The 21,626-nt window shown below is 53.3% G+C and overlaps 2 protein-coding genes across 4 annotated transcripts; both read right to left on the bottom strand.

The window, feature by feature from the left end:
* Window positions 1–2,328: 2,328 nt before the first annotated feature.
* Window positions 2,329–13,398, bottom strand: TSPAN17 (tetraspanin 17). 2 transcript variants are annotated; one of them, XM_066272287.1, is made up of 8 exons: window positions 13,118–13,394; window positions 7,931–7,981; window positions 7,695–7,841; window positions 6,641–6,811; window positions 4,526–4,651; window positions 3,719–3,766; window positions 3,006–3,122; window positions 2,329–2,918 (listed from the first exon to the last, which is right to left on the bottom strand). In XM_066272287.1, the coding sequence occupies exons 1-8, from the start codon at window positions 13,202–13,204 to the stop codon at window positions 2,853–2,855; spliced, it is 813 nt and encodes a 270-aa protein (XP_066128384.1). In that variant the 5' UTR covers window positions 13,205–13,394; the 3' UTR covers window positions 2,329–2,852. The 2 variants fall into 2 exon arrangements, with proteins under 2 accessions (XP_066128384.1, XP_066128383.1); XM_066272286.1 differs by having other exon boundaries at window positions 2,329–3,122; window positions 13,118–13,398.
* A 720-nt stretch (window positions 13,399–14,118) lies between these two features.
* On the bottom strand, window positions 14,119–18,118 carry EIF4E1B (eukaryotic translation initiation factor 4E family member 1B). 2 transcript variants are annotated; one of them, XM_066276976.1, is made up of 7 exons: window positions 18,012–18,118; window positions 17,712–17,908; window positions 17,292–17,387; window positions 16,490–16,553; window positions 15,633–15,746; window positions 15,358–15,497; window positions 14,119–15,012 (listed from the first exon to the last, which is right to left on the bottom strand). In XM_066276976.1, the coding sequence occupies exons 1-7, from the start codon at window positions 18,063–18,065 to the stop codon at window positions 14,898–14,900; spliced, it is 780 nt and encodes a 259-aa protein (XP_066133073.1). In that variant the 5' UTR covers window positions 18,066–18,118; the 3' UTR covers window positions 14,119–14,897. The 2 variants fall into 2 exon arrangements, with proteins under 2 accessions (XP_066133073.1, XP_066133074.1); XM_066276977.1 differs by lacking the exon at window positions 15,633–15,746.
* Between the last annotated feature and the right edge of the window lie 3,508 nt (window positions 18,119–21,626).

Raw genomic sequence — 21,626 nt, 5'->3', positions numbered from 1 at the left:
GGTAGGACTCAGCAAGAGGGGTCAGAGTTGGGTGCCTCTCCCAGCTGTGCGCTGGGCAACGCCCTCCCTCGCTGAACTCCAGCTTCATCAGGAAGAAAATCTCCTCCTCAAATGGGGGATATGCGGGCTGGGGGAATGAAAGTGAAAGCGTTTGAAATTAGGAAACACAGACAAATGCACTGAACTGAGCTGGATTTATTTAGCGTCTGTTCACCTGCAGCCAGCAGCTGTCTGGGACCCCAGGGCATAACGCCGGGCGTCCCCACCATGGCTCCCCTGGCAGCAGCTCCCAGCATCCTGAATGGCAGAGCAGCAAGGTCCCTGGGGGCGACTATCCCAGAAGGATCAACAGTAGCACAGGGGCCAAAACTGGCCCCTGCCTTTTGTTTGGCTTGCAAATTTTTAAATTTTTTTCATTAGCTGCCAACTTAAAAATCAAAATATTTTACATAAAAATTTGGATTTCTGGTTTCTCTACATTACTAACATTAGACCTGCATTCTTACTTTACAGTAATTTAGTGACAGCCAACTTCAGATGGGGATCTGGGCTTTGCTGTAACTCCCACCCTACCCGATTATCTCTCAAGGCCAGCTGCCATTATCAACTTGATTATACAAGTATTTCTCTTGTCACAACGTAATGTCTCTGTGTCCCATCTTCCATAACAATGGGAAAGTCAAAGTAGCACTGCAAAGGCCTCACCACTCAAAGGCCTGCTTCATTCATCTATAATATGACCTACTGCACCCTCAGGACACCTGGGTTTGAGATCCGGCAACCAGCCACAACGGGCAGCCCAGGGAGGGGTACAGCACATGCACCTTCACACAGCTGCTAAGAGCCAGAGCTAAGAGCAGCTGGATTTTCTCAAGTCTGAGCCAGTTCGCTCCTTTTGAGGTTTACAAGTTCACGGAACCCCGAAACACTAGTAAGCAGGGTGACCACACAGGACACTTGACTGTATCTGATGAGATTGCCAGAGAAAAGCCAGGCACAGGAAATGCTGTACTGGCGCGCCCTCTGGTGACCATGAGGCAACCCTGCAGGCCACCAGGAAGATTTTGAACTTAATTCCAAGTAGGGAGCCCAGGAGTCAATCCTTGGGCTTCCAGCTACTTTCTTCCTCAAACCGTCCTGATCTCCATCCCACTCCTCAGCCACAGCTTCCTGGGCCCACTGGCACCCTTTTCAGTCCCCAGCAGGGTCAGCCACCTCCCTGGCCTCTTCAGAGTAGGATCCAGTCTCCATTCTTCACAGCCCTGTGCTGCCCTGGGCTTGGCCATAGCAGCCTTCAGGTATTGGCAGGGAATAATCTTACAGAGACAAGGAAGGCCAACTCCTAGCCTATAGGGCAGGGGTCCCCAAACTTTTTACACAGGGGGCCAGTTCACTGTTCCTCAGATCGTTGGAGGGCCGGATCATTAAAAAAAACTATGAGCAAATCCCTATGCACACTGCACATATCTTATTTTAAAGTAAAAAAAACAAAACGGGAACAAATACAATATTTAAAATAAAGAACAAGTAAATTTAAATCAACAAACTGACCAGTATTTCAATGGGAACTATGCTCCTCTCACTGACCACCAATGAAAGAGGTGCCCCTTCCGGAAGTGCGGCGAGGGCCGGATAAATGGCCTCAGGGGGCCGCATGCGGCCCGCGGGCCGTAGTTTGGGGACCCCTGCTATAGGGTCAGGCAGGGCAGAGTTGAATGAGCAGAATGGGGCAGGTGGGGCCTCAGAGAATGGGGAGTTCTTGTCCCAGGAGAGGTGGCCACAGAGAGCTGATGAGGCAGATGGCCATTCCTCCCAAGAAGCCGGGGGTCAGACTTTTAAGTGACATATACCAAGTTCTAAAGTTTGGCTCAGGCCCTGGCCAGTGGCTCAGTGGCAGAGCGTTGACCCGGTGTATGGAAGTCCCAGGTTCAATTCCTGGTCAGGGCACACAGGAAAAGTACCCATCTGCTTTTCCAACCCTCTCCTCCTGCAGCCATGGCTCTGTTGAAGCAAGTTGGCCCTGGGAACTGAGGATGGCTCCATGACCTCTGCCTTTGGAGCTAAGAAGAGATCAGTTGCTGAGCAATGGGGGCAATGCCCCAGATGGGCACAGCATCGCCCCCTAGTGGGCATGCCAGGTGGACCCTGGTTGGAGCACATGCAAGAGTCTGTCTCTCTGCTTCCCCTCCTCTCACTGAATAAAAAAATAAAAATAAATAAAATAAAGTTTGGCTCAAACATGTACACAACCCAGGCCAAAGAAAATGGGGCAGGGCAGGTCCAGGCCAGGAGCCCAGCAGCTGACAGAACCAGATGGTGGGTGCAAGCTGGTGTTTTCAAGGTTGTGTTTATTTAAGTAGTTTGTAGCCATCATCATGTTTGATCCTGAGAGGCAAGCAAGGGAGAGAAAAATTCTTGGACTCAGTTTTTAGAGTCTGAGACAAGTGGGCTCCTGGAAGGGTCAAGGTCACAGCTAATAGAGAAGAGAGCTCTGAAGCTGCATGTGGCCGCATCTCTGGCAACAGCAGGCCCCATGCTCACCCTCTACCACCATGCAGAGAGGAGTGACCCAGCCTGCACCCGTCCTCGTCCCCTGGAGAGCCTGCCACGCACAACAGTAGAGACAGTGTTCCATGTGCACACCCACACTGACACACACCCTCCAGGCACACAAGTCTTGGACAGGCAGCCCAGGCAGAGCCATGCAGCTTCCTCTGTGGGTGCACAGCACACCCACACGAGCCTCACGCAGGGCTCAGGTCCAAGCAGAAACACCCCCTGCAGCTCTGCCCATCATGGCACAGTGGAGGCCCTGGGGCGGCCAGGCAGGTGGCCATAGCAGCGTGGCAGCCTCACCAGTTGGCCTTCACTGCCTTGATGTCGCTCACGAGGTTCTGGGCCAGGCAGATGCCAAAGACCTGTACAAGGGCGAGTAGGTGAGGGAGAGGCCAGCAGCAGGGGTCTGGGGTAAAGGAGCAGGGCCGCAGGCGGAGCCCCCACTGTACCTGCAGAAGGGCGATGCCCACAAAGACCCCGGCCACAACGATCAGGTTGTCCTGCAGCCACTTCTCAAACTGGCCCACGCAGCCTTTAGTGTGGATGGAGCCCTGCTGCTCCAGCTCCTGGGGACACACAGGTGTGCGGCTCAGCCTAACCGCCACCGTGGGCCTCACCTCACCCCTGCCCAGGCCCTGCACCTCAGGGCCCACTGCCCGGCGCTCCACTGCGGGCCTTCGCAGGCCAGCTCTTTCTCCTCACTGCGGGCTCGGCAGACCCTCGATCCCAAGAGGCCTTCTCTGACTACCCAGCCCCATCTCACCACCTCCCTTATTTTATTTTCTTCCAAGCTTTTCCAAAATTGTCACATTACTGCCAACATTGATTTATCAGTGAGCTTCCTGTCTCTCCCGCCACTGGAGTAGGGGCTCCCAGAGCACCAGGGCTCTGTCTGTCTGGGGAGCGTGCACGCCGTGTCTAGGGCCATGCTCAGCACCCAGTGGGCCCTCAACAAAGAGGTGGATGAGCAAACGCACCTCAGCCTGTGCCCACGGGCCCACTGCCCCCGTGTTTGGCAGTACCAAGGCCTGAGTGCCTGGATGGTTCTAGGGACTCAGCACCCTCTCCCCACAAATCCTGAGGCCTTTCAGAGAAGCTTATGGAGGGCCCCTTCCCCTCCTTGTGCCCCAGCTACCCCCAGCCCTGTCCCTGCCACTCTCACCAGTTTGAGCCGGACATCGTAGCCACACTGGGTGTTGAGAACATCTTCCTGAGGAGAAACAAGCCAACAAACCACTGGTGAGGAGACACCCTGGGGCACATGTGCCCAGCACTGCAATGGTTCCTGCTTCCCGGGGGAAGTGAACAGAATGTGAATTTGGCCACAGCCACACCCATACCTGAGTGAGGCTCGCAAGACCCACGCATAGCTCTGCCTGACGCCAGGTGCACAGCTGCACATGCCAGCTTAAACTCACTCCTGTTTAGGAACCCTGCTCATGTGTTACAAGAACGGGAAGAAGCCTGGCCCTCGATGGGGGAACTGTGACTGCAGGGATGTCGTTGCAAGAAGTTTCTGCTCTGAAGAAAGCCCTAAAGTGATCAGAACCGCCACCACCCAACACCCTAAAATGGTGGCCACACCACATACACCCATAACTGAGGGGGTAACCCAGCCCTGGCCCCAACAACCTTCAGGCCAGCCAGGAGCAGACACTGCCTGGGCTGCACTTAGCTGGAACCACAGGGTGCCTGGAGCCCGGTGGGCCAGGGCCTGTGTCCAGAGGCCTGCAGCTACCATCCCGTTACAAACACAGAGACAGGTTTGGCTGAAGAGGCACAGCCCCCACTCTAGCAGGCCTCAGTGCTGCCCATGAACACAACTCCCCAGCCTGGTAGGAGTATCCCAAGTAAATTAACCTCCTCCAGACATGCACAGGGTGGGGCTGAGCAAGCCCTGTGGTGGGTTTTTCCCAGACTGGACCTGCACTAAGCAATGCCCTCTGCCCCCTCACCAGGCCCCACTCACCGCAGGATCCCTAACGCAGCAGGAGAAAGGCACCCCGCAGCGCTCCCGGCTCGGGTTCAAGTCAGTGCAGTTGAAGTAGATATTGAGGTTCCAGTCGTTAGGCCCTCGGGCTCCGCAGCAAGACCACTGGGGGAGGAGAGAGCCCAGGTAAGCCAGGCCCAGCCAGTTTGGGGATAAGCCCAGTTGTGGAGAGACAAGGCCAGGCTGGAAATCACCATAGAGGCAGTCAGGCGAGTGACTACCTTCCCACTGCCACCAGCAGACAGGCCAGGCCAGGGCCCAGGGCCATCGGAGCAGTTCTAGGCTCATGCCCAGGTTGGTGGGAGTAGAGGGTAGTGAGAAGGGGTTCCTGAGCTTCTCCCCCTAACCCAAGACAGGCTGAAAAAGGGAGGGGGCAAGATGTCCCAAGAACTGTTGACTTCCCACGGGACATCCTAAAGGGTGGGTGCCAGGCCAAGCCCTGTGGGGAGAGGCTCCACCACACAGGTCTATACTGGGTCTCCCCAGTATATGAAGATCTCTTCTCTTCTTCAGAAACAATCCTGCCACCCTCCCAACCCTCCCACTGCGCTTCATGCATGCTGTTGTCAGCACCGACATCACCATCTCCCCTACCCAGAGCCTCAGGGGCTGCCTCTCTAGTGGGTCAATGGCAAGGTAGGCCGGTGATGAAGCCAAGAGCTCATGACCTAGCAGGCAGACAGGAGCATGTGCCTTAACTCACTGAGCAGCACCGACACTGGACAGCAGCCCCCAGGAAGAGCTCGGCGGCAGGCACAGCGGGCCTGTGGGTCAAGGTAGAGGAGCGCGGTATGGTCGTGTGGCTATGTGTGTACAACCTGGCCTCTGCCTGTCACCTCTCCTTCTGCCTAGCACCTGCTGCTCCTGCTGGGGATTACTCACCCCTCTCTTCCTCCACGGGCACCCCTCAGTGGCCTTTCCCTTCTCCACCCATCCCCATTTCAGCCCTTACACACACACATACACACACACACTTGTTTGTTTGCTTTTATTTGTCATCCATCTCTCCACCCAGACTGCCTTCCCCTCGAGGACAGGTCCCCACGATTTTCCCCATGGAATCCCCAGCACCCAGTTCAGGGTCTTGCATATAAGCCTGTAACAAGTACGTGTTAAATGAACAAACCACATCCTAACAGCCTGGCTGGGTGTCTGCCTTGTCCTGGGTCGAGAGCTACTCAAAGCAGACACCAGTTCTGCTCATCTCTGGGTCCCAGAGCAGACTGTGTGGATGGTTCCAAAGGAGTATAACTGTGTAAATGGGTGTCACTGGGTGTCACTGAGTGAATGGGTAAGGACTTGCAGGTGTGAGGTGTCTAGGAACTCATGAACTGACTGCTTCTTCACAGGGGTAGGTATGCAACTTTGAGGGCAGCACTTCTTTCAGGAGCCTCAAACCCTAATATGTTCAGAGGCCAAACAAATAATATAAATGAGAGAAGAGGGCCAACAGGTGTAATAAAACACAGAGCGTCTGGCCTGTGGCGGCACAGTGGATAAAGCATTGACTTGCAATGCTGAGGCTGCCAGTACAAAACCCTGAGACTGCCCAGTCAAGGCACATATAACAAGCAATCAATGAACGACTAATGGGAAGCAACTATGAGTTGATATTTCTTGCTCTACCCCTGCCACCATCCTCTCTCTGTAAAATCAATAAATAAAATCTTTAAATAAGTAAATAAAATAAAGTACAGAGTGTCAGGGACAATAGCAAATAGAGAATCCTGTACTGGCAGCAAGGGATTAGAAACAATGTACCCCTGGCTGACACTGTGGCCGAGGGTTTTATAGAAGGGGAAATCTATACTTTTATTCCTACTTTGTGTGGTGTAAGCCCTGGCCTAGGAGCTGCCAGTTTGGAGCTTCTGGCCTTTATTCCCCAACCCTGTTTCCCTGCAGGACTTGGGGACCCACAGGGATCACCAGCTCTGGCTGCCCCTCAGAAAAGAGAATGCCTGGCTCTCTTCCTGGGGCCTCCCTGGAGGGGTGGGTGAGGGAATGGTACCAGCACACAGGGAGCGCCCTCCCTCACTCATCTGCCCAGCCAGTGCCTCCTGCAGGTGTCGGGTGAGTGCTGGACACTGGACTCACGTATTCCTGAGCAAAGTCAATGAGGTTCTGGAGGTCAATGTCGTCCCGATAGGCCTTGACATTGTTGTTGATGAAGAGGTTGAGCTGGTCTCGTATCCAGTCCTTGAAGACAAAGGCCAGGATCCCTGTTGCAAGCTCCAGGAAAAAGATGAGGCCGAGGAACACTGAGAACTGGGGGTGGAGATATACAGATAGTGGGGGTTGGGGATGCATGGCTTAGGGGTGCCACCAGGTGGAGCTCCACCCCACCCAGATCCAAGACAGTCCAGTGTCCTCAGCTTCTGTCATGTTAGAGTTGTTTTATGATGGTCAAGACAGTGCTGTCCTTACCTACCCATTCATTCCACTTCCTCTGATAATCACCTGTGTTTTCTTTCTTTCATTCTTTCTTTTTTTTTTTGTTTGTCTGTTTTTGTTTTGAGGAAAATACCCTAAATATATACCTTCAGTTTCTGTGGCTCAGCTAGAGCTATTATGTCTTTCCTCATTCCCAGATAGAGGACTGGGCATGTGCCAGGAGCTCACCAATCAGAGCGGTAACTTTCCCAGGGGCCACAGGGATTGGTCCATATGTGGGCAATCAGAATCAAGAAGATACAATTGAAGGACTTTGACAGAATGGTTGAGAAGAAAGAGCCTCACCTTTCAGTAGGAATTTCTAGGATGGCAGTGTGAAGCCAGCGACCCTCCACCCTCACCCCCCACCGCCCGTTCCTGGGCATGCTTCTATCCCATGGGGAATGGAGCTAACCCAGATGAACAGAGCCAAGAAATAGAGAGACCAGGCCAAGTGACACTGGTGGCCCCTGGACCTACATATGCCAGCAGCCAGCACCCTCTGTGCTTTCCTTAGTGAGTCAATAAGTATCCTTTTATGCTTAGGCCACTTGTTTTCAGTCATTTACATTAGAAAAGATCCTATGATTATAAATAATATGAATCTAGTATTTATTGTTATAACATAATAAAACCACCCACTATTAAGCACAAACTATATGTAAGAGGTGGGGGGGGAGGCTGGGGTCCCCGGTGGATCTAGGTAGGAAGCACTCACAAACTTGAGCAGGAAGGTGTTCTCCCGGAGGGCCCCGATGCAGCCAGCAAAACCCAGCACCGACATGACACCTCCAACTACTACAAACAGCCACACAGGGTCAAGACCTCCCAGATCTGTCAGTGCCGAGATGTTGGAAAGAACGCCCTGTGCCAGGGGAGCAGAGGCAAGTAAGGGTACTGACCCTCCCATTATCTTGACCTGCAGCAGCCCCATGCCCTTCCCCACTGCCTTACCTTCTCACCCCAGGCCCAGAGGCCAATGGCCAGGAACAGGGCACCCAGCACCTGCAAGAGCAGAAGAAAAGAGCTGAGAGCTGGGGCACCAGCTTCCTGCTCCACCCCCAACAGAGCCTTCCCCCCCAACCCTGAGCACTCAGTGTCTTCAGAGGGAGAGAAAGGAAGAGGGCCAAGAGATGTAAATGGGACCCAGGATCCTTCCCACCTTCCCAAGAACACATCTCAGTGCTTCTTCCCCACAGCACACAGCCTAGAAGATTAAATACTCCCTAACCCTGGGATGGATATCAGGGCCCCTTCCCTGGAACTCAGAACTAAAACAGAGGGTGATAAAGACACTCCTGCTAAGCAGCAGCAGTAGTGTCCTGAGCCTCTGCTCCCACTGCAGCCAATGCTGGGATTCAGGGCTCCTGGTCTCAGCTCCCTTCCAAGTCTAGCCCTCTGGCTTCCCTGCAACTCTGTGACTACCAGCCCACCCCCAATCCACCATTTCAACCTCTGATTTCCAGAAACTGTTTTCCGTCACGTTCCATCCTCAGAGCTCAAAACCAAAGCCTCTTGCATGACAAGGAGTCCTCATGCAGAGCAGGACCCAGCAGAGGGGACCTAGCCTGGGCCAGTGGCTGTATCCTAGAAAACATGTGGCCACAGCTCTCCCTGGGCCTTTAACCACCACCCACTATCCTGCCTCAATTCCTTACTGAGAAGAGACCTGGATGTCAAGGCTACTGCCTGACCATCCATCACCCCCTGCCCAAGCCCAGGGCTGTAAGCCCACCTCTTCAGACCTCACCCCTGCTTTCTCTACAGGCTTCTTCCCCTCAGCACCTAGCCTCAGTTAACTCCATCCTACCTGTAATGCCTTCCCATCTCATATCCCAGGCTCCTCCCACTGCTGTACCCTTTCTTTAAAAATATCTTTCCTTCCCTCCCCCACACTGGATCTGGGATGTGAAACCAAACATCACTTCTCCTACCTCATCCCACTTGACCCGCCCATGCCTTTAGACAGGCCACCGCCACTACTTTCTCTATCCTGGACCCCTCAGTGGTTAACTCAATGCCATTCTTCAACTTGCCCCTTCTCAGCCTCCCTCCCAGCACCTCTGTTTCACCAACCCCACGCGCATGTCCCTCCACCAGTACCAACCTGAGCTTTCTGCCCTTCCTCCTCACACTCACTTTCCTCCCCTTCATGACAGTGACATCTCCAGGATCACCACCCAAGCCTCTCCCTGGCTGCAGACACTTTCTGCAAACACTTCCATGTCCCAGCTCCTGTTCCAGATGCTAGGAACACATCAGCCAATAAGAGAGAGAGCTCTCAGCCCTCATGGAGTTTACACTCCAGTGGGGGAAATCCAATAAGCAAACAAGGTAATTTCAGTTTAAAGATTATTTATTTATTTATTTTACAGAGACAGTCAGTGAGAGGGATAGACAGGACAGACAGACAGGAACGGAGAGATGAGAAGCATCAATCATTAGTTTTTCGTTGCGCATTGCGACACTTTAGTTGTTCATTGATTGCTTTCTCATATGTGCCTTGACTGTGGGGCTACAGCAGACTGAGTAACCCCTTGCTTGAGCCAGCGACCTTGGGTCCAAGGTGGTGAGTTTTTGCTCTAACCAGATGAGCCTGCGCACAAGTTGGCAACCTCGGGTCTCGAACTCGGGTCCTCTGCATCCCAGTCCGATGCTCTATCCACTGCACCACCACCTGGTCAGGCAGCAACAGATCTTTTAAAGCAGTGGTCTCCAACCTTTTTTGGGCCATGGACCAGTTTAATGTCAGAAAATATTTTCACGGACCGGCCTTTAGGGTGGGACGGATAAATGTATCACATGACTGAGACAAGCATCAAGAGTGAGTCTTAGACGGACGTAACGGAGTCTGGTCATTTTTAAAAAATAAAACATTGTTCAGACTTAAATATAAATAAAACGGAAATAATGTAAGTTATTTATTCTTTCTCCATGGACCGGTACCAAATGGCCCACGGACCAGTACTGGTTCCCGGTCCGGGGGTTGGGGACCACTGCTTTAAAGAAAATCAAACAGGGCAACACAATGGGGAGTAATTAGGGGTGGGGGGGCAGGTTTTGGTTAGGGAAAGTGATGACATGTTAGCTGAGATTTAAATGATAAAAAGATACAACCTGACTAGGCGGTGGCACAGTGGACAGAGCGTTGGACTGAGATGTGGAGGATCCAGGTTCGAGACCCCAAGGTCACCAGCTTGAGCATGGGCTCATCTGGTTTGAGCAAAGCTCACCAGCTTAGACCCAAGGTCTCTGGCTAGAGCAAGGGGTTACTCGGTCTGCTGCAGCCCCACGGTCAAGGCACATATGAGAAAGCAATCAATGAACAACTAAGGTGTCACAACGAAAAAGGGATGATTTGATGCTTCTCATCTCTCTCCGTTCCTGTCTGTTTGTCCCTATCTATCCCTCTGACTCTCTCTCTGTCCTTGTAAGAAAAAGAAAAAAACCCTTAAAAAATGATAAAAAGATACAGAGAGAAGAGAATTCTAGGAGGAGGGACTGGCAAAGGCTCTGAGCTTAGGTCAGTTCTGGTTGTGCCAGGGACAAAATGAAAGAAGTGAGGCCAGGCCCCAAAGGGTGCTGAAGGCCGTGGGAAGGAGTCTGGACCATATTCTAGTGAGAAACCCCTGGAAGATTATGAGCAGGGTAATACCAAGATCTTCTTCTCACTAAAACAAAAAAATCCCTGGATCTGTTTCATAGGTACCTCCCATAGGCCTTGTTGCCTCCCTGAAACCCTCCCTTGAGCCCCTCAACTGGTCAAGTCCTGTCAATCCAGCTTTACAACTTCCTCTGAAGCTTTTCTCCTCCCTCCATCCCAACTTTGCCCCAGGCCTCCTCCCTGGTCTCCCCATCTCCAACCCAGGCTCCTCCCCTACCCTCCCCAAAGCAGCCAGACAGATCTGCCTCCAATACAAAAGCCAGAAGAGACCCAGCACGGCACTGAAGCCCTCACTACTCCACACTGCTCTCAACATAGAACTCAAACTCTGTCCCAGCCCCAGTGCCCTGGAACAAGCCTGGGTCTCTCATGCCTGTCCCCCCTTGGCATTAGAGAGTTCCTTCTGCTCGGTGTTCTGCCTCACCTCCACCCACTGCCCACAGGGCTGTCACCTTGGCTCTGCACTTACTGGCGGTATGTATCTAGAATAAATGACTTAACCTCTCTGTGCCTGTTCCCTTATATGTAGAATGTAGATAATAATAATGTTCTATAGCTTCAAGAATACAGTAAATTAGCCCTGGCCAGTTGGCTCAGTGGTAGAGTGTCGGCCTGGCGTGCAGAAGTCCCGGGTTCGATTCCCGGCCAGGGCACACAGGAGAAGCGCCCATCTGCTTCTCCACCCCTCCCCCTCTCCTTCCTCTCTGTCTCTCTCTTCCCCTCCTGCAGCCGAGGCTCCACTGGAGCAAAGATGTCCCGGGTGCTGGGGATGGCTCCTTGGCCTCTGCCCCAGGCGCTAGAGTGGCTCCGGTCGCAACGAGCGAAGCCCCGGAGGGGCAGAGCATCGCCCCCTGGTGGGCAGAGCGTCACCCCCTGGTGGGCATGCCGGGTGGATCCCGGTCAGGCGCATGCAGGAGTCTGTCTGACTGTCTCTCCCCGTTTCCAGCTTCAGAAAAATACAAAAAAAAAAAAAAAATACAGTAAATTAGGCCCTGGCCAGTTGGGTCTGTAGTAGAGCGTTGGTCGGGGGTGTGGATATCCCGGGTTCAATTCCCGGTCAGGGCACACAGGAGAGGCGCCAATCTGCTTCTCCATCCCTCCCCCTTTCGCTTCTCTCTCTCTCTCTTTCTCTCTCTCTTCTCCTCCTTCTCCTCCTGCAGCCACGGCTCAATTAGAGCAAGATGGCCCTGGACACTAAGGATGGCTCCATGGCCTCCTCCTCAGGCACTAAAAAATGGCTTCTGTTACAACGGGGCCCCAGATGGGCAAAACATCACCCCCTAGTGGGCTTGCTGGGTGGATCCTGGCCGGGCACATGGGGGAGTCTGTCTCTGCCTCCCTTCTTCTCACTAAAAAACAAACAAAATACAGTAAATTATAATTCATTTGCTATGACCTAACCTTGGAGGCAGGCTTCATTATCACTCCCTCCCAGGCAGAGAAGCTGCGGCCCAGAGAGAAGTAACCTGCCTACAATCTCACAGCTAGGCCTGTACACAAAGCCTTCCAGAGTTGGCCTCCAGACTTTCCCACCAGGAAAATCTGCACATATCCAACCCTCTGCTGGAACCAAAAGACACCCACGTGCGGGTGACTGCATGGGCAGCCTGTGAGTAGAGGTCAGTGCCACTGAGTCCTGCTGAGCAAAACTGAATGAGCCTAGCATTTTGACCAAGGCAGCAGAAGCAGAGACTGCAGAGGCAGCAAGCAGCCTTGGAGAGATGAGATGCAGGAGAAGTGAAAGATGACTTGGCAGGGCCCAGGGGCAGATATGCCACCCTGGGAGGGACACCAACAGATCCCTTCTCAGGCAGGAGCAGCTCCACTCTAGAGCCTTGGTTTATTCTGCTATGGAATGTAGAATTCTGTTCCCCGAGGACCAGCGCCCAGTCTCTCAATTAGGAGAGATCTTCCCCCAGGACCCTGACTACAGTATTGGATTTTTCTGCTGGAAACCATCCCAGTAAGGAACTAGGAGTGGAGGCGCTTTGACTCAGCCCCCTTAGCCAGAGCTAAAGGCAAGATACTAGGCTTAGGTGCTGGAGGGGCAAGAAGGCAGGAAAGGAAACCTCGCCCTTCCCTTCTCAGCACACTCCTTTATAAACCAGGACCAGGGCTCAGCGTGTACCCCACACCCCAGGGTATCAAAGTGAGCTGGGCAGGAGGGAGGACCACTCACATCACGCGTGCCCCTAGGTCCTTCAAAAAGGCACTCTTCTCGGTCGAGCCTTGTGAAGACACAGGTTGTCTCCCCTTCGCCATACCATGCCCACGGTGGCTGGGACCGCCCCCCTGCAATCTGAGCTTCCCGCTAGTTCTCTCCGGTGGTCTTGGGGGTGGGCGGGCAGGTTGGAGTGGTTGGAGGGAATGGTGAGACCGTCCTAAGCCCCTGTGGCAGGGAGTGGTCTCCCCTCAGGAGACTGAACCTCTTTCTCCCGTCACCCCAGCACAGGGCCCGGAATCCACCCCGCGCTCACCCAGAAGACAATGTTGAAGCCAAACAGGAAGTATTTCCCGCAGCAGCCGACCTCGGGTTCCTGGAAGTGCTGGTGCTTGCCGGGCATGGTGAGCGGCCGCCCGCCGGCCCGGTAACCGGAGCCGGGGCCGGGCCCAGCTCTCCGCGGGCCGCCCTGGGCTAGAGCCGCCCGGGGCCTAGCCCGGTGGCTGCGGCTTCATGGCCAAGGCCACACAGAGCGCTCGCTGGGCCCCTCCCGCCCCGCAGGGACCGCCCCCGGCGCCGGGACCGCCCAGCTCCGTACAGGCTCGGCACCAGCACAGCCCCGCGGCCCCTAGGCCTGGCTCCGCCCCTCAGCGCGACTCAGTCCTCTGCGAGCCCCGCCCCCGAGCCCGGCCCCGCCCCGCCCCGGGCCTCGCCGCTCTCTGCCGCAGCCGCAGAGAGCGCCCCGACGTCCTCCAGTCCCCTGCTGCGCTCGCTCCTGGCACCGCAAACTGTCCCCCCACCCAGTTCCCCCCGCCCCGCAAGGCTCAATACCAGCGCCGCCCCAATGCCGGGCTCTGCTGTGGGAGCTCATCTCTGGAGAGGAGTAACTACTGCACTGGTGAGCAGATGGTGATGGTGATTCGACTCGACTTAACATCACAGGTGCAGGATGTTTTATTACAGTGAAATCCAATCAGACACGTGGTTCACGCACCAGAAATTTAACCCTGCCTATACTGGGTCAAACTCCAGCCAGATGATTCCCATGTCTTGTGAGTGCTGAGCTGGCTGCTCCCTGCCCCTTCAGTTTTTCTGGGGGAAATACTCCAGACCCTGCCCCACCCTTTTGGCGCCCTCCCAGTCTTATCCCTCTCCGCTATGCCAGTTTGGGCCTGATTGCGCTTCTTGGTATCTGGGAGTCACACAAGCCCCTTCGAGAAAGGGCTGGAGCAGATCGAGGTTTTATACAGACTGAATCATATTTAATGTTAGAGTCCTTAAAAATCATTCCAGTTTTGTTCAAAAGGGAGTATTTATTTAGAACAGGAACAGAAAGATGCTTGAGCTTAATCAAGTTAATCTAGCTCTAGCAGAACCATGTTGTGACCTGACCACCCACCCACTTCCACGTAAGCCCCGCCCTGGCCACAGCTGAGGAAAGGGGAAGAGACGGCATAGGGCTGTCTCCCTTCTCAGCTCCCCTCACATCCCTTTGTGAAATGATGGGGTCCTGCCTCTAAGCCTCCAACCTCTGGAGTGGGGGCACAGCCCTACTCCAAGGAAGGTATGGGATTCAGGGTGGGCTCCGAGTATACAAATCTGATGTGAGGCAACCCACAAAGGTTTTTCAGCACAGTGATCACCAGGAAGAGAGCCCCCTACTCCTGTCCCTGAACTCTAGCTCTCAGAGCAGCAGTGACCTTGAGCCCCACTTCCCTAGAATACAAGAGTTTGGCCCTGAAGCCCCTTAGCTATCCCCTTCCTAGGTAGGCACAGAGTTTTAAGTTCTGGATCATGAGCTTCACTTTCTACCTGCAGCTGAACCCTCTTTTCCCGTGTTTCACCTCACCACACCTACTGCTGGGTGAAACAAGGAATGCCAGAGACTCTCTCCACCTTTCCACTGCCCTGGTTCCACAGTCTGCTAACACCACCCCTAGGCCTGGGCCCCAACTCATGTTAAAGAATGTTTGTATTACCTCCAGAGGAGGTGAAAACCAGGCCCTCTGCCCCTGCCTGCAGTCCTGCCCAGGACACATACACACACAGTAGTGAGAGGCTGAGGTGGCTGAATGGAGAATGGTGCCAAGGTTCTCTCACACCACAAACTTGTTCTTAGCTATGGTGTTGCTCTTGGTAGCTGTGTCTGCGTGGGCCTGGTACCCAATGATGGTCTTTGTGGAGAGTCCCAAGCGCTTTTTGTAGACATGCCTGGTGGGTGAGTGGGAGAGAAAATAAGATAGGCAGTGAGCAGTGGGTCCTGGAGATAAGCTAGGATCTTGGGTGCCCACAGCTCCTACCTTGGTTCCAGCCACAATCACTGTGCTTTGTGTGTTTTAGCCATATGGAAACCAAAAATAGTACTAATGCAAAAGAAAAGAGTTCTGCTAGAAATAGTTTTAAATCTAAACCTCAAACCCTTTATACATGTAGGTAAGGTAGAAGGGGGAGACAGCAGGTAGAGTTCCAGGGGTCTCCCTTACTGGCCAAGCCACCCTCATTTTGCCTTCTCCCCTAGAAAAGATCCAGCCCCCACCTCATGCTAGACATCCTTACCCAATGTGAAGCACAGCCGTCTGGTTCTCTGCCTCCTGTGTCCACACCGCAATCTTGTCCCCCTTGGTTCGGATGTTGATGACAGCCCCACATACCTCCAGGCTATGCTCCTCAAAGCTCTCCCCAATGAGACAGAGCAGCTGGGGCCAAAAAAAGAAGTGATAAGACCTCCAGCTAGGACTGCACCCACCATCCTCAAGACCACTGCCACCACAGGTCCCCTACCAGCCCTGCCCCTTTCTTTGGGCAGCCTCCCTCCCAGCCCCTCCACTCACTGTCTCCAACCACAGGCGGTCCAGCTCAATGTGGCGCTGCTGTTTGGCAAGGCTGACCAGCCAGCGGCCACCCCGCTTATTCCTGGCGTCTTCCCACATGGGCTGGATGCCATCCTGGGAGGCCAGATGCCAGATGGCAAGTCAACTGCCTCCCTTTGTTCAATGGGAAGTGAGGGCCTAACCACCTTCCCGGATCCTGCCCCTGCCCCTCAGTAGGTCTCCCCAGGCCAGGTGCTCCGGCCTCCATCCCCTAGGTACAGGCAAGTGCCACCACCAGCCATTCAGCTCCCAGAGCCTCCTCTGAGCTCCCCCAGGCTCCAGAGCCCCAATATTTGTCACTTTTCACAGCCTTGCATGTGTGTGTGCGCTTATCTCCTTTACTAAACAGAATTCCTTAAGGTAATAGTTTAAATGAAGGTATTTAACAAAGCCTCTAGGACAACCCCAGTGTGAGCCATGCCAGATTTCCCAAGCTGGGCTGGGCACAAGGTCCCCTGGGAAATCTGTAAACACTGATGTCAGGATCCTGCCACACACATCTGCTGGGTCAGCACCTCCAGGGATTGGCCTGGACCTTGATAAGCATTGTCCGTGTGAAGTCTGATGCCTGTTCCTAGTTAAGGAATCAGGCCAGAAATCTGGGCTCCTTTGTTTCCCCACTTTCTAGACTCTTCAGTGGTCCTTCAAGGTGCAGCTCAGGGCTGGCACTTTGTCCAAGCTTCTCTATAGCATTTCCTCCCCTTGGCTCTGATAGAGGCTGTCCTCAGTGTCCCACCCCAGTGCCCTGTGAGGGACTAATACAGCAGACACTGGGGAGAACCAGCCCCCTCGCCCCCCGGCAGGGAAGCAGAGCTTACCTTGAACAAGGCGTAGTCACAACCTGAAGAGAGCTTACTGGCCAGCTGGATGTGACTATACACCCTGGAGAGAGTCCCCAACCCCAGTCTGAAAGTCCAGGCTTTTTAGGGCCCAATTCCAACTGGGCTCAGCCCCCTCAACTTCTAACCAGACCCCACCACTTTCCAGCGCCATCTGACCTCCCAGCTTTTGCTCACACTGGCGCCCCCGCCTGGAATTCCATCCTTACTTACCCAAACCCTCAAATCTCCCCTCCTCTCCGGAGCCTTCCCTGACCTTCCAAGCCCAGGAAGAGGTTTTTAGATGCCTTCCCCGCCCTGAACCTGCCACCAAGTGCAAGATTTGTTTTGGATGCTCCTCAAGCTGGAGCCCAGGCCTCTCACTCACCCCTACAGTTTGTACAGCACCTTTTGGGTCCCCTCACTTGCTCCTCTATAGACACTTTGAGGAGCCTAATTCTCACTTGTGGTTGAGACAGGCTCAGAGAAGGGAAGGAATTTGCCCAGGGTCAAAAAGCATGAAGTAGCAGAGTCAGAGTCAACTCCTTGCTTCTCCCCCTGTTCAGGCTTTCTCCCTAAGCCCCAAGAAGGTGTCGGGGGCCTGTGCCTCAGCCCCAGTGCCCCCTGAAGAATGCGCTAAGCCCTGCCCTCACTACCACTGCCAGGCCCCAGGGAGGGCTGGGAAAGCTGTGCCCGCAGCAGCTCCCAAGGGCTGGGGGTTGGGGGCTGGGAATGATCACACACCCCCCCCCCGCACCGCACCACACCGGCATGGCCTCTTCCACAAAGGACAGATACTCACGCCCAGAAGTCCTCCACTGTGTCAAACTTGGTGACCAGGTGCAGGTTATCCTGCCAGGCCCGGTTGTGATCATTCTTGAAGAACCACAAGGCCCACCTGGGGAGAGGGATGGCTGAGAAGCAGAGCGCCAGGTCTCACGCCTCAAGGACAAATTGGGGGTAGGATTTGGGGTCCAGCCCTCCAAAGTGACTAGAGTCAGTTACCCTGAAGGGCCAGGGACCAGAGGAGTAGTGGAGACACTTAACCCAGAATCCCACTAAGTTAAGGCTGGCAGGGACAAATCCTAGTGGGGGAAAATAAGAGGATCTGAAAAGGACAACAGGGCGGAAGCCCTAGGCCAGCTCTGACCCTCTGCAGTGAGAAACTGGGGCCAAGAGAGGAAGGGGCTGTCCAAGGCTACAGAGCAGGGACCTGCCCTACCTGCTCTGCAGAAGGTGCAGCTCCAGCTTCACTTCCTCAGGGCCCTCATTCCGGGCTTTCCTCGGCAGGGGCAGCAGAGTTGTGGGAGAGTTGGGATCCTCCTCCCTCATCGACACTCTCACTGTTGCTTCCTCCTCTTCCTCTTTCTCTTTTTCCTCCTCCTCCCACTTTAGGATTTCACCCTTAGCCTTAATTGCCTGGTGAAAGAAAGGAGTCAGGGTGGGCTGCGCACCCCAGCCAGGCAGCCAGGCTGCCCAGTCCCTGTCCCTTGCTGCAGGAGGGGCAGGCAGGTGGACTTACAGGGTCTGCGGTAGCCATGCTGTAGCAGCTTGGGCTCCACAAGGGACAGAACATCCAAGGGGCACCAGTTGCGGGCTTTTAACCTACCAGCTCCCTGCCCCGCCCACCTAGCACAGGGGAGGGGGAGGAGCCAGCATGGGGTTACTCCGAGGGAGGAGGGTTCCTTCTATCAGCAAGACTTGAGTGAGGACTTTCTGCAGGCAGGCTCAGGTCTGGAGACTGGGGTGACCAGGCAGACGCAACCCCACCCACATCATGCTGGCCACGTCGGGGCTGAGACAGGAAGGTAAAGGTCAGTATTAGGGTCTGCCCTTAGTGATACTGCTCCCCACCCAGGGTGGGGCCTGAATGCAAAGCGGCCTCTCCCAGAGAAGGCAGCAGTGCTTCTGACAGCGGGGCAGGGCCAGGCCAGAGACCTGACGCATACACTGTAGTGTCCCCCTGTTTGTCTCTGCCACCATTCGCCCAGTGGTGGGATTCAGCCGGTTCGCACTGGTTCAGCAGAACTGATACCTTATTTTTTTGTTGAGTTCTGTGAACCGGTTGTTAAAATGGCACTTGTAATCAGAGTTCTCTCTAAGTTGGGCATCTGGGCAGCCACCCAATGTGGAAATCACAAAGTTACATTCCTTACACTTTTTTAACGTTCATTTGCACAACAGTGTATTCTAAGTTCCCGTCCATAGGTGAAAAATTGCAAGTGAGGACGCCAATCAAGAAACAATATAGAAATATCTTAAATAACAGTTTTATTGCCTGACCACGTGGTGGCACAATGGATACAGCGTCAGACTGGGACGCAAAAGACCCAGATTCGAAATCTGAGGTCACTGGCTTGAGCGCGGGCTCATCCAGCTTGAGCGTGGGATCATAGATATGACCTCATGGTCACTGGCTTGAACCCATGATTGCTGGCTTGAGCAAGGGGTCACTTGCTCTGCTGTAGCCCCCAGGTCAAGGCACATATGAGAAAGTAATCAATAAACAACTAAGGTGCCACAATGAAGAATTGATGCTTCTCATCTCTCTCCTTCCTGTCTGTCCCTTCCTCTGTCTCTATCTCTCCCTGTCTCTGTCACAAAAGAAAAGAAAGAAAAAAAGAAGAAGAACAATGGTCATGCCCTGGCAGCATTGGGGCTTAGCAGTGAGATACTAGGGGTCAGCCATTAAAAAAATTTTTTTTCATTTAAAAAAAAGTTTTATTTTTTTATCAGGTATTATTTAATATTTTTTCATTAATATTTTAAAACACTTATAATCTAGTTTTGTGTACCTCTTTTATTGTTCTTATTTAAGTATTAAATGCATGATATAATAAACTACCTTTCAGTATATCGGTTTTTTTATACTTAAAACGGTCATTAGTGCTGAGAACCAGTTGTTAAATTATTTGAATCCCACCACTGCATTCACCTCTTTCATTTGGCCACCAATGTCATCTGACACAAGCATTTATCAGGTCTCTGGAAGCATCTGAGGTCATTTTAAATCTAATCTTCCAGAAACAGGGAGATTGTATTACAAATCCACATTTTTGGTTTCTCTTGAAAATTTGGGAAGGTCTGGCAACCTTGGGCCTCCGCCTCATGGGTCCACGATCTGTTGCAACTGAGGGTGCCCTTTGGAAGAACAAATGGGGTTCCACAGGCCCCGCTGGCCCACTGCATTCCTGACCTATTCAAATATCCACCACCTGGTCGTGGCTGGTGAGGGGCAGTGCCACACAATGGAATTCAAGTCCTCCCTGCCAAGTGACTGAACCTCACTGCATCTATTTCCCCATCTGTAAAATGGGAAAGTTCATGATATACTATTCACAAGCTTGCTGTGTGAAATGATATAAAGCCCATAGAAGACCTGGCTCAGAGGTCAGCAGAAACCACCTGAGGGCCAGCCAGCCAGGGTCGGGGAAGGACTGCGAAGGGAAGCGGGGCAGGGCAAGCTCGGGATTCCCCAGCCTTCTGAACAGCACCCTTTTCCGCAGGGACTGGTGCCTCCCCAAGTTTCTTAAGGTTTCTCTCTCCCCCTAGCCACTTTTAGGGGCCCAGATCATCCCTTCCCTAACACCCAGAGCAGCCCATGACCACCTGGAGGCTGACAGTCACTATCTATCCAACCGCTACTTCCTAAGTGCTAGGTATGTGCCAGGCATGGGCCTATGTGCTAGGAGGTGGTAAGTGGCAAAAACTGGATGGCCCTGCTCTCTGGTCAGCCAGGGAGCCAGATGCCAGATAATCTCACAAAGATCATGTTTGTGATCACAAATGCCGACCTCTGAAGGAAAGGAATTCACAGGTGAATAAGACTACCACCTGAACTGGGGCTTTAGAGCAGTTCTCAAATGCATGGGTGAGAACCACCTGCAGGACCTGTTAAACAGACCACAGGGCCCAGGCCAGAATTTCTGACTCCTAACTCTGAGCTCAGAGTTTCAGAATTAGTATCTTTGGCCGATTCCCTGATGGTGCTGGTCAGGGGCCTCATTTTGAGAACCACTAGCTTAGAGGCATTTCACCAAAGAGGTGATGTTTGAGCCCAGAGCTGAAACATGAGTGAGAGTTAACTAGGCAGTGGAGGAGGGCATCTCAAGGGCAGAGCAGCATGTGCAAAGGCTCTGGGGCAAGGGGAACGTGGTCCTGGAAGAAGAAAAGCGAAGGCCAGTGTGGAGAAGCCCAAAAGAGGAAAGTATGAGAAGTCTTGACCCTAGGAAAGTGGAGCCACTGAGTGTTTAAGTGGGGCAGATGGCTGAACAGGTAATCACATGGGCTTTCCAGCAAGTTCTCTGGCTTACTAGTATAAAACAGATTCTGTGGCAGCAAAACTGAGTGGGGGGAGATCTACTAGGATGCTAACGTAGGTGTCCAGGTGGCAGGCAAGAACATGGTGAATTTCAGAGGCATTTAGAAGGAAAGCTCAGTGGCATTTGGTGATGGACAGGCCCTGGACAGGGGGTGGGCAGGGCACAGCATCCCATCACCTTTGCTGTACAACAAACCACCCAAATTTAGTGGCTTAAAACAAAAATCATTTCTTTCGCTCATAGAGCCACAATATGGGCAGCGTTCAGTAGGGACAGTTCGTCTCTGCTCCAAAACACCATTGGTTGGAGTGGCTCACAGGCTGGGCGAGATCATCTGCTCACTCCCAGCAGCACAGTCAACTGGAACCTCAGCTGGGGTGTCGGCCAGGACAGCTCTATGTGGCCTCTCCATCAAGATAGAAAATGCTGGTGTGGGCTTCCTCTCTGACACACTCCCATCCTTTTTCTTTCTTAGGCATGAACTTTCCCCTAAACTCCAAAGGTCTCCACAAGATTTGCAACCAGGGGAGCAATAGGCAGCAGCATCTTGTCCTGGGCTACCCCCTGAACCTGTCTCCATGGCCCCTTTTCTCTGATTTCCCGGTGAGCTGACAGCAGCCCCGCCTAGGCTCACTTCTTTCCTATGACATTTCTAGAGAGACAAAGCTGCCCTACTTGGACTCTCTCCTGATGCTGTTTCTTCTGTCCTAAGTCCTTTCTTGTTTCACTGTTTCCAGCTTTAATAAATGTGCTCTCGCCTGATCTGTAGTGGTGCAGTGGATAAAGCATCAACCTGGAATGCTGAGGTTGCCGGT

The sequence above is a fragment of the Saccopteryx bilineata genome, chromosome 4 (assembly GCF_036850765.1).
Source record: "Saccopteryx bilineata isolate mSacBil1 chromosome 4, mSacBil1_pri_phased_curated, whole genome shotgun sequence".
Classification (NCBI taxonomy): domain Eukaryota; kingdom Metazoa; phylum Chordata; class Mammalia; order Chiroptera; family Emballonuridae; genus Saccopteryx; species Saccopteryx bilineata.
Note: the sequence above shows the minus strand (reverse complement) of the source record. Positions and strands in the feature narration are given on the sequence as shown.

What these genes read in the sequence shown, in the direction of transcription:
- TSPAN17 (XM_066272286.1), bottom strand. Translation starts at nt 13,204, where the DNA reads ATGCCCGGCAAGCACCAGCACTTCCAGGAACCCGAGGTCGGCTGCTGC. An exon ending in TCTGGGCCTGGGGTGAGAAG is followed by an intron (nt 7,842 to 7,930) that starts GTAAGGCAGTGG and finishes CCCCTGGCACAG; the next exon opens with GGCGTTCTTTCCAACATCTC. An exon ending in TTGACTTTGCTCAGGAATAC is followed by an intron (nt 4,652 to 6,640) that starts GTGAGTCCAGTG and finishes CTCCTCCCCCAG; the next exon opens with TGGTCTTGCTGCGGAGCCCG.
- EIF4E1B (XM_066276976.1), bottom strand. Translation starts at nt 18,065, where the DNA reads ATGTTCTGTCCCTTGTGGAGCCCAAGCTGCTACAGCATGGCTACCGCA. An exon ending in GCATGGCTACCGCAGACCCT is followed by an intron (nt 17,909 to 18,011) that starts GTAAGTCCACCT and finishes TTCTTTCACCAG; the next exon opens with GCAATTAAGGCTAAGGGTGA. An exon ending in GTGACTACGCCTTGTTCAAG is followed by an intron (nt 15,747 to 16,489) that starts GTAAGCTCTGCT and finishes CTGGCCTCCCAG; the next exon opens with GATGGCATCCAGCCCATGTG.